The 16,620-nt window shown below is 43.0% G+C and overlaps 1 protein-coding gene across 2 annotated transcripts in view; it reads left to right on the top strand.

Moving 5' to 3' along the window:
* ryk (receptor like tyrosine kinase) overlaps positions 1-16,620 on the top strand; it is a 309,552-nt gene that overhangs the window by 174,015 nt on the left and 118,917 nt on the right. For both annotated transcript variants that reach the window (XM_060835028.1, XM_060835027.1), the window contains one exon: positions 15,500-15,586. In XM_060835028.1, coding sequence (XP_060691011.1) covers positions 15,500-15,586 — 87 coding nt within the window. The remainder of the gene's footprint in view (positions 1-15,499; positions 15,587-16,620) is intronic.

Raw genomic sequence — 16,620 nt, 5'->3', positions numbered from 1 at the left:
ATCTATGTACTTGGACACCAAGATCTCTCTGCTCATCTACATTACCAAAAATCTTACCATTTGCCAAGTACTCTTCATTCCTGTTGCTCCTTTCAAAGTGAATTGTCTCTCACTTTTCCATATTAAACTCCATTTTCCACCTCTCAACCCAAGTCTGCAGCTTATCTATGTCTCTCTGTAATCTGCAAAATCCTTCAGCACTATCCACAACTCCACCGACCTCTGCGTCATCCGCAAATTTACTAACCCATCCTTCTATGCCCTTATCCAGGTCATTTATAAAAATGACAAACAGCAGTGGCACCAAACCAAATCCTTGCAGTACACCACTAGGATGAACTCCAGGATGAACATTTCCCATCAACCACTATGCTTTCAGCTAGCCAATTTCTGATCCAAACCATTAAGTCACCCTCAACCCTATGCCTCCTTATTTTGTGCAATAGCCTGCCATGGGGGATCTTATCAAATGCATAACTGAAGTCCATATATGCAACATCAACCACTTTCCCCTCATCTACCTGTTTGGTCACCTTCTCAAGGAACTCAATAAGGTTTTTGAGGCACGATCTACCCTTCACAAAACCATGTTGACAATTCCTAATCAACTTATTCCTTTCTAGATGATTATAAATCCTATATCTTCTAACCTTGATCAACACTTTACCCAATACCGAAGTAAGGCTCACTGGTCGATAATTACCATGGTTGTCTCTGCTCCCCTTCTCGAACAAGGGCACAACCTTCGCTATCCTCTGGCACCACTCCTGTAGACAATGACGACATCAAGATCAAAGCCAAAGGCTCTGCAGTCTCCTCCCTGACTTCCCAGAGAATGCTAGGATAAATCCCCTCTGGCCCAGGGATGTATCTATTTTCACATTTTCTAGAATTGCTAACAACTCCTCCTTTTGAACCTCAAACATCTAGTGTGGTAGCCTGCATCTCAGTATTCTCTTCGAAAATATTGTTTTTTTTTCTCATGTGAATATTGATGAAAAATATTCATTTTGCACTTCTCCTATCTCTTCGGACTCCACACACAACTTCCCACTACTGTCCTCGATTGGCCCTAATCTTCCTCTAGTCATTATTTTATTCTTGATATACCTATAGAAGGCTTTAGGGTTTTCCTTGATCCTATCTGCCAACTACTTCTCATGTCTCCTCCTGGCTCTTCTTAGCTCTCTCTTTAGATCCTTCCTTCCTTGCTAACTCTCAAGCATTCTAACTAAGCCTTCTCATCCCATCGTAACGTAAGCCTTCTTCTTCCTCTTGACAAGAGATTCAACTTTTTTTTAGTAAACCACAGTTTCCTCTCTCTCGACCACTTCCTCCCTCTCTGACAGGTATATACTTATACACAGTAACTGATCCTTAAATAAGCTACACATTTCGATTGTGCCCATCCCCTACGGTTTCCTTCCCATCATATGCATCCCAAAACTTGCTTAATCACATCATAATTGTCTTTCCCCTAGCTGTAACTCTGGCTCTGCGGTACAAACCTATCCCTTTCAATTGCTAAAGTAATCATAACCAATAGGTAGTCACTATCGCCAAATTGCTCATGAATCTCCAGAACTGGCCCAGTTCATTACCCAGTACCAAATTCAACGTGACCTTGCCCCTTGTTGGCCTGGCTACATACTGTATCAGGAAATCCTCCTGCACACATTGAACAAAAACTGACCCATCAAAGTACTCGAGCTATAGTATTTCCAGTCAATATTTAGAAAATTAGTCCTCAGTAACAATTACCCTGTTAATTTTGCTCCAATCGAGAATCACCTTTGCTATCCTTTCCTCAGCATCTCTGGAATTAGTCGGAGACCTATGGAAGACTCCCAGGAGGGTGATCTCTCCTTTCCTGTTTCTAATCTCAGCCTGTACTACCTCAGTAGGAGAGTCCTCAAATGTCCTGTCTGCCACCATAATGCTGTTCTTCACTAACAATGCCACACCTCCACCTCTTTTACCATCTTCTCTGTTCTTGCTGAGACATATATATCCCGGATTTCACAACAACCGTACCTGTCCCTGCTCTTTTCATGTCTCTGAAATGGCTACAACTTCAAAGAGCCAGGTACCAAACTATGCTGCAGGTTCACCACCTTGTTCCAGATGCTCCTGGCCTTGAAGTAGAGACACTTCAAACCATCTGCCTGCTTGCCAGTGTACTCTTGCAATCTTGAAACCTTATTTTTGACCTCATTACTCTCAACCTCCTGGACACTGGAAGTACAATTTAGATTCCCATCCCCCTGCTGAATTAGTACCAATACGATATTGATACCACTCTGGTTCAGGTGTAGACCATCCTGTTTGTAGAGGTCCCACCTACCCAAGAATGAGCCCCAATTATCCACGTAGCTGAAACCCTCCCTTCTGCACTCTCCCAATAGCCACGTGTTCAACTCTTTCCCCCTCTCCCTATTCCTCACCTTACTAGTACGTTGCATGGGTAACAAACCAGAGATAACAGCTCTGTTTGTTCTAGCACTAAGCTTCCACCCTTGTTCCCTGAATTGCTGCCTTAGATCCTTCCTATGTTGTTAGTGCCTCTGTCAACCACGACTTGGGCCTTCTCCCCTTCCCCCATAAGAATCCTGGCGGCACGGTGGCACAGTGGTTAGCACTGCTGCCTCACAGCGCCTGGAGACCCGGGTTCAATTCCCGACTCAGGCGACTGACTGTGTGGAGTTTGCACGTTCTCCCCGTGTCTGCGTGGGTTTCCTCCGGGTGCTCCAGTTTCCTCCCACAGTCCAAAGATGTGCGGGTCAGGTGAATTGGCCATTCTAAGTTGCCCATAGTGGTAAATGTAGGGGTATAGGTGGGTTGCGCTTCGGCGGGTAGGTGTGGACTTGTTGGGCCGAAGGGCCTGTTTCCACACTGTAAGTAATCTAATCTAATCTAATCTAATTGATAAAGGAGAGCCAGTAAATGACGATCATTTGGATTTTCAGAAGGCATGCAGTAAGGTGTTGCGTATAACGTCATTGCATAAGATAGAAGCTCATGGATTGGAGGTAATGTCTTGAGGTTTGCTTTGTAAGTAAAAGACTGTCAGGATTAATGGGTCTTCGTTCACCTTTGAAAGTCGTAACTTGTGGAATGTCACAAGACTGGTTCTAAGACCTTACTCATTTACCATCTCAATTATTGTCTTGGAAGAGAATAGAGAATTTAATGCATCTGAATTTGCTGCCGATACAAAATAGATGGGATCATATGGGATGAGGACATAAGGAATCTACAAGTATATGTGAATAGGTTGAGTGAGCTAGCAAAGACTTGGCTGATAGAGTTTAATATGAAATGTGAGGTCATACACTTTGGTAGAAAGAGTTAGCAAGCAAATTACGATTTAATTAGAATGAAGTTTTGCTATGCCTCTCGAATTACCTGCAGAAATTTCTGCCATTACTGCTCCACCTGTCTTTCCTGCTAGGCTAGCCAGCTCCTCCCTCATGCCTTTGTAGTTACTTTTACTCAATTATAATTCCATGACATCTGACTTGACCTTCCCCCTCTCAAATTGCAAGGTAAATTCTACTATATTATGGTCACTACCCACTAGGGGTCCTGTACCTTAAGCTCCCTAATTAACTCTGTCTCATTACACATCGCCAAATCACAAAGGAATTGCCTGTTCCTTTGTGGGCTGCACCACAATCTGCTCCAAAAAACATCTTATAGACATTCCATGAATTCCTATTCTTGAGATCTGCTACCAACCTGATTGTCCCAGTCCACCTGCATGTTGAAGTCCTTCATAATTATTGTAATGCCATTTTTGCATGTCTTTCTATTTCCTGATTTATTTTCTTTCCCACATCCTAACTACTGCTATAGGAGGCCTATACACAACTACCATCAAGATCTTTTTTCCTTTGAGATTCCTTAATTCTATCCACACCAATTCTACACCTTACAACTCCATATCACTTCTTACTATTGATTTAATTACCTTCCTTACTAACAAGGCAACCGTGTTAATCTGCCCATCTGTCTGTCCTTTTGGTAGGACAAAGAGGGCTAGTATACTGGCGGGAGATTTGCTCGAGCTGCTCGGGTGGAATTAAACTTGTAAAGGGAGTGGTGTGGGCCCAGGGAAATAGTGAGGAAAAAGGTCAGAGACTGGTACAGCTGGGCAAAGGATTAAGTCAAATAGTCAGGGCAGGCAAGAAAAAGCAGAGAAAGAGGTAGGATTGATGAATTAAACTACATTTATTTTAGTGCAAGAGGCCTAACAGGGAAGGCAGATGAACTCCGGGCATGTTTGGGAACATTGCACTAGGATAGTATAGCAATTACAGAGACATGGCCTGGTGATGTTCCAAGGTATAGATTCTGTAAAAACAATAGAAAGGGGGACAAGAGAGGAGGGGGAATAGCATTTTTGATTAGGGATAATATTATAGCTGTAATTAGGGAGGATATTCCTGGTAGTACGTCACATGAAGTTGTTTAGGTGGAACTGAGAAATAAGAAAGGGATAAGCACCTTATTGGGATTGTACTATAGAGCCCCGATAGTCGGTGGGAAATTGAGAAACACGTTTGTAAGGAGATCTCAGTTATCTATAAGAATAATAGGGTAGTTATGGGATTTTAACTTTGCAAACATAGACTGGAACTGCCATACTGTTAAGGGATCAATTGGAGAGGAATTTATTAAGTATGCGCAAGCAAAGTTTCTGATTCCATATGTGGGTGTGCCTATCAGAGAAGATGCCTACTCTTGGGCAGGTGACTGAGGTGGTCAGTAGGGGAGCGCATTGCAGCCAGTGACCATAATCCTTTAAAATAGTGATGGGAAAGGAGAGACTGCATCTCAAAGTTGAAGTTCTAAAATTGGAGGAAGGCTAATTTTGAAAGAATTAGAAAAGAACTTTCAAACCTTTTTTAGGAGCCGCTGTTCACAGGATGGCTGGAACATGGGAAGCCTTCAAAAATGAGATAATGAGAGTCCTGAGACAGAATGTTCCTGTTAGGATGAAGGGCAAGGCTGGTAGGTGTAGCGAATGCTGGATTATTAGAGAAATTAAGGTTTTGGTCAAGAAAAAGAAGGCAGTATATGTCAGGTATAGACTGCAGGGAGCGAGTCAATCCCTAGAAGGATATAAAATCAGTAGGCGTATACTTAAGAGGGAAATCAGGACGGCAAAAAGGGGACATGAGAAAGCTTTGGCAGATAGGGTTAAGGAGAATGCAAAGCGATTCTACAAATACATTATGAACAAAAGAGTAACAAGAGAGAAAATAGTGTCCCTCAAAGATCAGCAAGGCCACCTATGTCTCTGACTATTCACTCTATCTACGCCTCTCATCATCTTGTGCACCTCTGTCAAGTCACCTCTCACCCTTCTTCATTCCAATGAGAAAACCCTTAGCTCCCTCAACCTTTCTTCATTATACATGCCCTCCAGCATCCTGGTAAATCTTTTCTGCACTCTCTCTAAATCTTCCACATCCTTTCAATAATGAGGTGACCAGAATTGAACATGATATTCCAAGTGTGGTCTAGCACAGCCGATCAGGCAGCATCCAAGGAGCAGGAGAATTGACGTTTCAGGCATGAGCCCTTCTTCAGGAATGAGGCTCATGCCCAAAACGTCGATTCTCCTGCTCCTTGGTTGCTGCCTGACCTGCTGCGCTTTTCCAGCAACACATTTTCAGCTCTGATCTCCAGCATCTGCAGTCCTCACTTTCTCCTCCAAGTGTGGTCTATCTAGGACTTTCTTGAGCTGCAGCATAACCTCACGACTCTTAAACTCAGACCCCTTGCTAATGAAAACCAGCACACCATATGCCTTCTTAACAACCCTATCTACTTAGATGAGAACTTTGAGGAATTTATGGATGTAGACGCAAAGATCCCGCTGTTCCTCCACACTGCCAAGAACCCTGCCTTTAACCCTGAATTCTGCATTCAAATTTGACCTTCCAAAATGAATCGCTTCACACATATCCAGGTTGAACTCCGTCTGCCACTCCTCAACCCAGCTCTGCATCCTGTCAATGTCCCATTACAACCTACAACAGTTCTCCATACCATCCACAATCCCACCAACCTTCATGTCCTCGGCAAACATACTAATCCATCATTTTACTTCCTCATCCAAGCCATTTATTAAAATCACAGAGCAGAGGTCCCAGAATAGATCCCTGTGGAACACCACTGGTCACCAAGCTCCAGGCTGAATACTTTCCAACTACTGCCACCATCTATTTTTGTCTTCTAGCCAATTCTATATCCAGATGGCCAAATTTCCCTGTATCCCATGCTTCCTTACTTTCTGAATGAGCCTACCACAGTGAACCTTATGAAACTCTTCGCTAAAATTCAGATACACCACATCCACTGTTCTTCCTTCATCAATGTGTTTTGTCGCGTCCTCAAGAATTCAACAAGGCTCGTGAGACATCACCTGCCCCTCAAAGCCATGCTGACTATCTCTAATCAACTATGTCTTTCCAAATAATCACATATCCTGTCTCTCAGAATCCTCTCCACCACTGAGGTGAGATTGACTGGTCTGTAATTCCCAGGGTTATCCCTATTCCCTTTCTTGAACAAGGGAATAACGTTTTGCCACCCTCCAATCCATCTGGTACTATTCCAGTGGACAGTGAGAATGCAAAGATCATTGCTAAAGGTGCAGCAGTCTCTTTTCTCGCTTCCCATTGTAACCTTGGGTCTATCCTGTCTGGGTCCAGGGAACTTATCTGTCCTCATGTTTTTCAAACTTTCTAGCACATCCTTCTTCTTAACAGCGTGTTTGAGCGTATCAGCCAGCCTGTTTCACAGTGTCCTCGCAAACAACAATGTCCCTCTCATTAGTGAATACTGATGCAAAGTACTCATTAAGGACCTCCCCAACCTCCTCCAACTCCAGGCATAAGTTCCCTCCACTATCACTGATAAGCCCTACCCTCACTCTGGCCATCCTCTTATACCTCACCTAAGTGTAGAACACCTTGGAGTTTTCCTTAATTCTACCGCGGAGGCTTTTTCTAGCTTTCCTACATCCATTCCTTAGTTTCTTCCTGGTTACCTTGTTACCTTCTAGCGCCCTATCTGATCCTTGCTTCCTGAACCCTGAGTAAGCTTCCTTTTTCCTCGTGACTAGATGTTCCACACGTCTTGTCATTCAAGCTTCCTTCATCCGACCATCCCTTTCTTGCGTCTGTTGGGTAAACCTATCCAGCACTCGCAGCCAGTGTTCCCTAAACAACCTTTATATTTCTGTTGTGCATTTCCATGAGAATATCTGTTCTCAATTTAAGCTCCCAAATTACTGCCTAGTAGCATTGTAATTTCCCCATCCCCATACCACCTGCTCCTATCCCTTTCCATGAATATAGGTCAGGGAAGCTGTGATCTCTATCACTGCAAAGCTCTCTCATTGAGAGATCTGACATGTGACCTGGTTCGTTGCCAAGCACCAAATCCAATTTGGCCTCCCCTCCAGTTCTGCAGCCACGTGTTCAACTGCACTCACTCTGTTCCTATCCGCAGTAGCCCATGATTCTACGTATTGAGTCTGGACTCCTTCCTGGACACACCTGATAAAATCTCTCTATCCAAACTATTTGCCCTAAGGAGGTTCTGATCAATGTTAGGCAAGTTGAAGTGATCCATGACAACAATCCTATTCCTTCTGCACCTTTTCAAAATCTGCCTCCCAGTTTGCTCCTCCATTGCCTCTGTTGCTATTTGGGATCTATGGAAAACTCCCAATAAAGTGACCGTATTCCTGTTTCTGACTTCCACCCATACTGACTCAGTAGACAAACACACCTTGACAACCTCCCTTTCTGCAGAGGTGATACTATCCCTAATTAGCAATACTGTTCCTCCACTTATTTTTACCTTCCTCCCTGTTCCTTTGAAACATCAGAACGTGCAACAACCAAATCTCCCTAATATCCACAATACTGTAGCTCCAAGTACTGCTGCATGCTCTAAGTTCATCGCCCTTAGTACTGAGACCTCTTGTGTTAAAATAGACGTACTTCAATCCATCACTGACCGTAACTTTGCCCTATCAACTGTCTATCCTTCCTCACAGAGTGTCTGCAGACTGTATCTGCCTGTTCACGGTCTACCCCAACCTCTGATTCATAGATCCGGTTGCCAGCCCCTGCCAAACTAGTTTAAACCCTCCTGAAGACCTTTTGCAAACCTCTCATCCCTCCATTTCAGGTGCAACTTGTCCTCCTTGTACAGGTCCCTCTTTCCCTAGAAGGTATCCCAATGATCCATATATCTGACGTCCTGGCTCCTGCACCAGCTCTGCAGCCACGTGTTCAATTGCACTCACTCTCTGTTCCTAGCCTCAGTAGCCCATGATTCTGGTATCAATCCTGAGATTACTATTCTGCTTGTCCTGCCTTTTAGCTTCCAACCTAACTCCCTCTATTCATTTTTCAGGTCCTCATCCCTTTTCCTAGCTATATCATTGGTACCGATGTATACCACAACTTCTGATTGCTCACCCTCCCCCTTAAAAATCTTGTAGCCTTGATAAGGGACATCCCTGATTCTGGCACCGGAGAAACAACATACCATCCGGGAGTCTCGTTTGCGACCACGGAATGTCCTGTCTGCTCCTCTAATCATTAAATCTGTTATCACTATCGTACTCTTATTCTCCCCGTTTCCCTTCTGAGCTACAGAGCCCAGTGCCAGAGATCTCGCTGCTGTGGCTTTATCCTGGTAAGTTGTCTCCACCCGAACCCTCCTCCCCGTCCCCCGTCACAACTGTATGCAAATGATTGAGGGGAACGACCACAGAGGATGCCTGCATTATCTGCCTGTTCCTCTTCCCTCTTCTGACAGTCACCCAGCTGCGATTATCTTGTAACTTAGCTATGACTACCTCTCTATCACTCCACACTATCACCCCCGCAGCCTCCCGAATGATCTAAAGTTGCTCCAGTTCCCTGACGTGGTCTGCGAGGAGCTGGAGTTGGGTGCACTTGTTGCAGGTGAAGTCAGCAGGGACAGTAGTGGTGACCCTTACCTCCTACATTCTGCAAAAGGAACATGCAAATGCCTGAGCTTCCATCCCCTCGGTTCCAACTTGCCAAAAGAAATTTAAAAAACCTTACCAACTCCCCATACGGAGTCTTTTTGCTTTGGTTAGAGCAGTAGGAGGAGGACAGCTAGGAGATACTATGCGTGTAATGTTTCAGGCTTCGCCACTGCCCAAATATATTAGTTCACTTATCCAGCATTCCTCATGTCCGCAGTCACTCCTGTTCAGCCTTTGCTCCGCTGATTCTTGAGGTAAGTATAATATATTTCAACTTTCCTTTCTTGGCCGACCCCTGGCTCTCTCTCAACTCTCGCTCCTGAAATGGAGGCAGCTGATTCACAACATAAGTATTTTATATTCAAACTTATTTTCTGGGCTGCCCCCTGGCTCGTGCTCTCTCAACTCCTGCTGCTGAAATGGCAGGATTCCCTGATTCCTATTGATTTTAGTTTTGCTAGGGCTTCTTGATGCCATGTTAAATATGGCCTTTTTTCTCAAGTGACTCACTCTCCCATCATCTCTGGAATTTGGCTATTTTCCCTCAGTGTCAACTAAGGCCAGGTGTTGAGGTCAGGAGCTAAGTGGCCATGTTCTAACCCAAACTGGACATCATTGAACAGATTATTGCTAAGCAAGTGCTGCTCGATAGCACGGTTGATGACGCCTTGTATTACTGATGAACGAAAGTAGATGGATTGCGTGGTAATTGGCATTTGGATTTGTCACATGTTTTGTAGACAGCACATATCTGGGCAATTTTACACATTGTCAGGTAGTTGTAACTGTATTGGAACAGCCTGACCCAAGCTGCGGCAAGTTTTGGAGCCACAAGTCTTCAGTACTGTTGCTAAAATATTGTCAGAACCCATCATCTTTTCTGTATTCAGTATCTTCAGCTATTTCTTGACATCACGGGGAGTGAATCAAATTGGCATCTGTGATGCTGGGAACCTGCGAAAGAGACTGAGCTGGATTATCCACTCGACACCTCTGGTTAAAGGTTGTAACAAACATTCCCAGCCTTACCTTTTGCAGTGATGTGCTGGGCTCCCCCATGATGCACACATCTGTGTAGCCTTCTCTGCCACTGAGTTGTTGAGTGAGGGAATTCTGGAGCTCAGGACCATAATGCTAAAAGTACTGATTTGTGATGGAAAGATTAAAATCTGGAATGCTGAAGAGCCCAGAATTGGAGAAATGCAGATTACTTGAAGTCTTGATGGACTTTAAGAGACTGCACAGATAGGGAGAAGAGAGAGCATGCAGACACTTGAGAATAATGATGAAACTTTTAGAAAGAGTTTGTGAATGTTGGACCATAAGCAATAAATGACTGAAATTTGGAACAAGCTTTTTTTTGTAAAAGATTAAGCAGCAAATTTTAAATGAGCACATGTTTATGTCAAATGGAAAATGGAAGACCAACCAGGAGAGGTCACAGATGAATAGAATTTCACCACCACATAAGCTGAGGTGGAGGTAAGCTGAGATAGACCTAGGTAATTGCAAGCACATCTTGTCACCTGCAATATTTTGAGCTTTCTGAGCCAAGTTGGACAACTGAGTCACAATGCTGTGTGCTATTTGGTGAAATGTCTTGAAGTGTGTGGCAAATGTTTGTAAATCCCATTTGGTATCAATTTGGTGAACAGTATAATCCAGGTGCTCACAACCACAAAGGCTACCCTTGCAATTCTGTTTATGGAGGTGTTGCCCTTGGAGAATGTGAATCCTGTTGACTATCAACCACTGTTTGATGTGGCTAAACACTGAAGACTCCGCTGTCAGGTCACTCACCAAATCTTTGAGATTATTGGTGTCAGCTGAGACCTTAGATCATTTGACCTTTTTTATCAAAAGCTTCATTGCTGAAAACATTCACAGACTTCCAGAAAGTTTTGCATGACTTGAGCCCACATTCAATAGATTCTGCAGATCTTCATGGCAGTTTTGGATTTGCCTTAATATAGCCAAACACTTCTTAATATCTATTTTCCATCAGGTGCTGGAATATCAGATGGGATAGGAAGCCATTGTAAGTTAATGGTTTCAGTAAATGATAACTGATTATCAACATTGTGTTGACAAGGTGTCCAAGTGGTGATTTTCTGTCCAAACAGTATTTGTTGAAAAGTGCCCAAGAGGAAGGCTGAAATTACTAAGATTACTTGAACTGACTCCACAGCCAATGTTGGCAATGGTAATCATTTTTTTCAGGTTTTGTATGTGAGGCTAAGATCTGGTCTCCGGGGTATTTGAGATTTTGATTGTTCTTGACAGATTTGTACTGGAAGTTGACCTAAAGCTCACTGTTAACTAGTTGGCTACTGATGTGACAGGGTGGAGATGTTAGTAGTTAAAATATTGCATCTTTATGTCTATATCATAGAATGTGGTGCTGCTTCTTAAGATTGGTTCCTTGGATAGCAAGGGCTAGATAATTGGCAAAGGCAAATTTCTTAGAAGTGATGAGAGGTCTGCCACTCTGATAAATGTTGCAGAGCTAAAACACAGCAATGGGCAAGACCATTTTTCAAGATGGTTAGGGAATGTTTTGGTCACTTGTGAAGCACTGAAACTTGATTGTTAAGCATTGAAGAAAGGACACATGTTAGCCAAGCAATTTTCAACATAAGATCAAAGACCAAAGGGCGCTACGGCATAAGAAAAGGTCGTTCAGCCTACCAAGCCTGCACTAACACAATGCCTTTCTAAACTAAAAACCTTTTGCCTTTATGCAATCCAGAACCCTCTATTCCCTGCCTATTTATGTATTTGTCAAGATGGGTCCTAAATGTTGCTACTTTATCTGTTTTCACCTCCTCTAGCAGTACCTTCCGGGCACTTGCCACCCTCTATGAAAAGAAAAACCTGCCTCTCGCATCTCCTTTAAACTTTCCCCTTTTTTACATTAAATCTATATTCCCTAGTAATTGACATTTCCATCCTGGGAAAAAGACTCTGAATATCCATGCCCCTCAGAATCCTGCATTTTTTTATCAGGTCACCTGTCATTCTTCAATGTTCAATTGAAAACATATGCAAGTTTGCCCAAACTCTTAGCTAATACCCTCCAAACCAGGCTACATCCTGGTAAACCATTCCTGTACCCCCTCATAGGGGGCACAAAAAGCCTCCACATTATAGTGTTGCAACCAGAACTGTACACAATATTCCAAAACTGGCCTAACTAAAGTTCTTTCCAGCTGCAACATGACTTGCCAATTTTCACACTCCACTACAAACCCACCAACACCCATGGTTACCTTGGCTACATCCTCACACCCTATTTCCTGTAAAGACTGTATTCCATTCTCCTAGTTTCTTTGTCAACCAAGAATTCCTCAGTACCGTTATTGACAGAGTCCTCAGTTGGGTCTGATGCATCTCCATACTTCAGTCCTAACCCCCTCTTTACCCTCCCACAACAGCTATAGGGACCCCCTTGTCCTTAACTACCATCCACCAACATCCACATCCAGAGGATCATTAGCTGCAATTATCGCCAGCATCAACGAGATGCCACCACCACATCTTCCCCTCCCATCGCCTGTCAGATTTCTGTAGAGACTGTTTCCTCCAAAACATCATGGTCCACTCTTCCTTTACTTCTTACACCTCCCCCCAGCCTTACAGCAATTTCTTCAGCAACCGTAGAAGGTGTAACACATCCATTTACTTCCTCCCTGTTCGGTATCCAAGGACCCAAACACAACTTCCAGATGAAGCAGTGCTTTATCTGCACTTCACACAGTTTAGTCTACTACGTTCGCCGCTCACAATGTGGTCCCCTCTACTTTGGTGAAACAAAGCATAAACTGGGTGACCACTTCACAGAACACTTGCGTTCTGTCGGCAGAAAAGGTCCTGAGCTTCCAGTTGACCATGACTTCCACACACCATCCTCTTCCCTAGCCACCATCTGCCTCAGGTTTGCTGCAATGCTCCAGCGGCACTCAGCACAAGCTGGAAGAACAGTGCTTCATTTTCTGCTTGGGGGCCCAGCAGCCTTCTGAAATCCAGATCAAGTTCACCAACTTTAGGGCTTGAGTTCTCCCAAATCCTTACCCCAACCCCACACACCAGGCTTTGTGATCACATAGTTTGCTATCACACACAACCCTTTGTTAGCCATTAACATCCCCCATTAATAGCTATTCACTCTCCTAACCAGATCGTTATTGACTCCTTTGTCTTTCCAACTGTTCTCTCTCCTTGGGCTCAATCTCCACCTGTCGTTCACTCCTTAGCTCCTCCTCCCACCCAATCTTCTGGATATAAACCAACATTTTCCTAGTTACCATCAGTTCTGAGGAAGGATCCCTCACCCCAAAATGTTATCTCTGATTTCTCTGTGTGGATGCTTCCACACCTGCTGAGCTTTTCCAGAAGTTTTTGTGCCATGATTGATGAAGGCAAGCATGCCTACGTCACCATGACCATCTTATTCACACAGAGCCAAATGTTGCTGAGAGGTCAATAAATCTGTTTTGAACATTTGTTGGTAAGCCAGGATCAAGGCTGATGTAAATTGCAAGTAACTGTCCAGCACCGCTCTGGCCAGGTTTGAAATTGCCTTGCTCTTTGATTTTGGGCTGCACCAATGAAGAGAGTCTGGCCAAGTGGAGACACACTTAGAGATGCACTGATTGTTTTTAAATTTCACCTATTTTCTAATCAACCTGTTGGAGATGTTATTACACATTTCTGGAGCAGGTAGGACTTGAACCTGGAATTTAGGGGTAGGGACACTACAGTTGCACCACAAGAAGATCCTTCAGAGAGTCGAACTGATAGTTCAGAACGTTAACCTTGAACAGGTGACACAGTTCCAAAGCAGTTTGGATATAAATGGAAAATGGAGTCAGCTTTAATGAGCACCTCTTCAATAGTTGGAAATATCTGCTTGACTGGTATTGGATATTCCAGTGAAACAGGTCAGAGATGTTGACCTGCCTAATGAGATCTAAATTTAGGAAGTGACAAAAAGGATTTTGTATCAAAATTAATTAACTATATGGAAAGGGCTTTAGGATGTTTGAGGTTGAGATGCCACACAGCGTAGGTATTGCTTGCTTTGCATACTTTCTGTGGTATGCACAAATACTGCTTTGCTAGAAACGTGTAAGTACAAATTAACTGCTAAAGGATTATAAATTAGACTTTTAAGGAAAACAATAACACCCACTGAGATTTTGGTAAACAGTGTCAGTGTGCAATTTTGATTTCCGTTTAAAGATGAGGTAAGCTCAGAAGAGTGATTGGGTTTTCTTTTCTAAAAGCTTTATAACTGTATATTTCTAGTGATGTGCTCGAGATTACCAGTGCAGGGGTGAACAACCTGAAATAAAATTGTAACATGACATTAAAGTGTAATAGAATAACTAGTTTATGGGTCCTGAAAAACTAAATTTTAACTGTGATAGCATTGTTAAAACTTTCCAAATCTGAAACGTGGATGTACTAATTAACTCAATAATCACTTGAAGAGCTACATTTGCAGTAAGTGTCACACATCCATTGAAATAAGTTCACTCCTGTAAAAAGAATTTCTGTAGCAGAGCAGTGTTCCAAATTTGTGTAATCCAACCTCCAAGTGACTAACAATGCATGAAAGAATTTGTGATGCAAGCTGTGTAGCAGCCCTCACATACAAGGAATCATTTTATATACAGTGCAGGATTGTCATAGTAGATCCTTTTAAGCAATTTTTAAAAAAATAATGCTTCTTTTTCAGTCTTCAGTTTAAAAGTAGTATAACATACAAACAAGTGGTGAATTGAAATCAGTTCCATTTCACTATTCTTCAATCTCAATTCACAGTGCTAGTAATGGAATCACTCTGGTGAAGTACAGTCCTCCCTCCTTTAGGGTGGCACAGTGGCTCATTGGTTGGCACTGCTGCCTCACCACCAGTGATCCAGGTTTGGTTTCACCCTTCAGTAAATGCCTGTGTGGAATTTGCACATTCTCCTGTGGGTGCTCCAGTTTTTTCCCACAATCCAAAGATGTGCATGTAAGTTTGGTTGGCCATGCTAAATTGCCCATAGTATCCAGGGCTGTGCAGGCTAGGTGAATTAGCCATGAGAAATGCAGGGGCAGAGGGATGGCTCTGGTTGGGTTGCTCTTCGGAAGGTTAGTGTGGACGTAATGGACTGAATGGCCTGGATCCAATGATTCTATGTTCATCTGTGTGTACATTACTTTCTTTTGCTCTTTTTCTTTATTTATTTGACCTTTAGTGACATTACTGTTTCAGTTAATGAGCTACAGCAAGACAGTGCAAGACATTCAACAGGATATCGGGCTGTAGAGCCCAGGACTGACTAAAGGAGAAAAACAAGAGGAACACGATCAGAATGCAGAAAGCTGTGTGTGGTGTTGTAACAAACCAAGGCTATTTTTTTAATGCAGGATTTACAGACCAGGCTAATTGTTTTTCCTCTGTTTCAGGTACCTTTGGCCGAATCTTCCATGGGGTTTTAGTTGATGAGAAAGATCCAAATAAAGAGAAGAATGTTTTCATTAAAACAGTAAAAGGTAATTATGCCACATAGAATTCCATAGGAATTTCAACACAGCATCTCTCGCAGGCACGCACACACACACCACCTCCTGTCGTGTATTTACTATTTGTCCTGATCTTCTGCATTAACAGTTATTTCCACCACCACCAGACACACATTCCCTCCCTTGTTAGCCTTCCACAAGGACCATTACCACCAGGATACCCTAGTCCACTCCTCCTTCACTGTGGTTCCCATGCAACCACAGAATCCTGCCCATTTACTTCCTATCCTCAGTATCTAAGGGCTTAAACACCTTCCAGGTGAAGCAGCACTTTACCTGCACTTCACTCAGTCCAGTCTACTGCATTCCCTGATCATAATATGGTCTCTCATTTTCTAATTTACTTCACCTTTAGTGACGTTACTGATTCATTTAATGAGCTATAGTAAGACACTGTGAGACATTCAGCAGGATATTTGGGCTGTCGGGCCCTGGACTGACTAAAAGAGAAAAACAAGTGTAACCATGATTTGATCAGCATATAATATGCTGTGTGGTGTTGAAACAAGCCACGTTTGCTTGTTGATGTATGATTAGATATATACAAGACCAGAGCTATACTCCCAATTTTGCTGATTTTCAGTAGCTGTATGTTACTTAAGTGAGATGAAAATGTTTAAGTTTTGTGCGAAGATTTGTAGCTCGGGTGCTCGTTGTTGTGGTTCTGTTCGCCGAGCTGGAAGTCCTTGTTGCAAACTTTTCGTCCCCTGGCTAGGCGACATCATCAGTGCTCTGGAGCCTCCTGCGAAGCACTTCTTTGATGTTTCTTCCGATATTTAAATATCCGAGATGAAAATATGATGCATTAGAATAGACTTTCAAGATTTAGTACACTTGACCAATTATTTGTGTTAAAAGATACTTTCTGTTTCAGGCAGAATTCAGTAAAACACTATTTTTCTTACAAATCCAGAAAGTTAAAACAGCTGAGACTAGCCAGCTCTCCAGGAAACTAAGCATAGACTGTGAAAGTGCTTTGCAGAGCACCTATGTTCTGTTCACAA

The sequence above is a fragment of the Hemiscyllium ocellatum genome, chromosome 13, assembly GCF_020745735.1.
Source record: "Hemiscyllium ocellatum isolate sHemOce1 chromosome 13, sHemOce1.pat.X.cur, whole genome shotgun sequence".
NCBI lineage: Eukaryota > Metazoa > Chordata > Chondrichthyes > Orectolobiformes > Hemiscylliidae > Hemiscyllium > Hemiscyllium ocellatum.
Note: the sequence above shows the minus strand (reverse complement) of the source record. Positions and strands in the feature narration are given on the sequence as shown.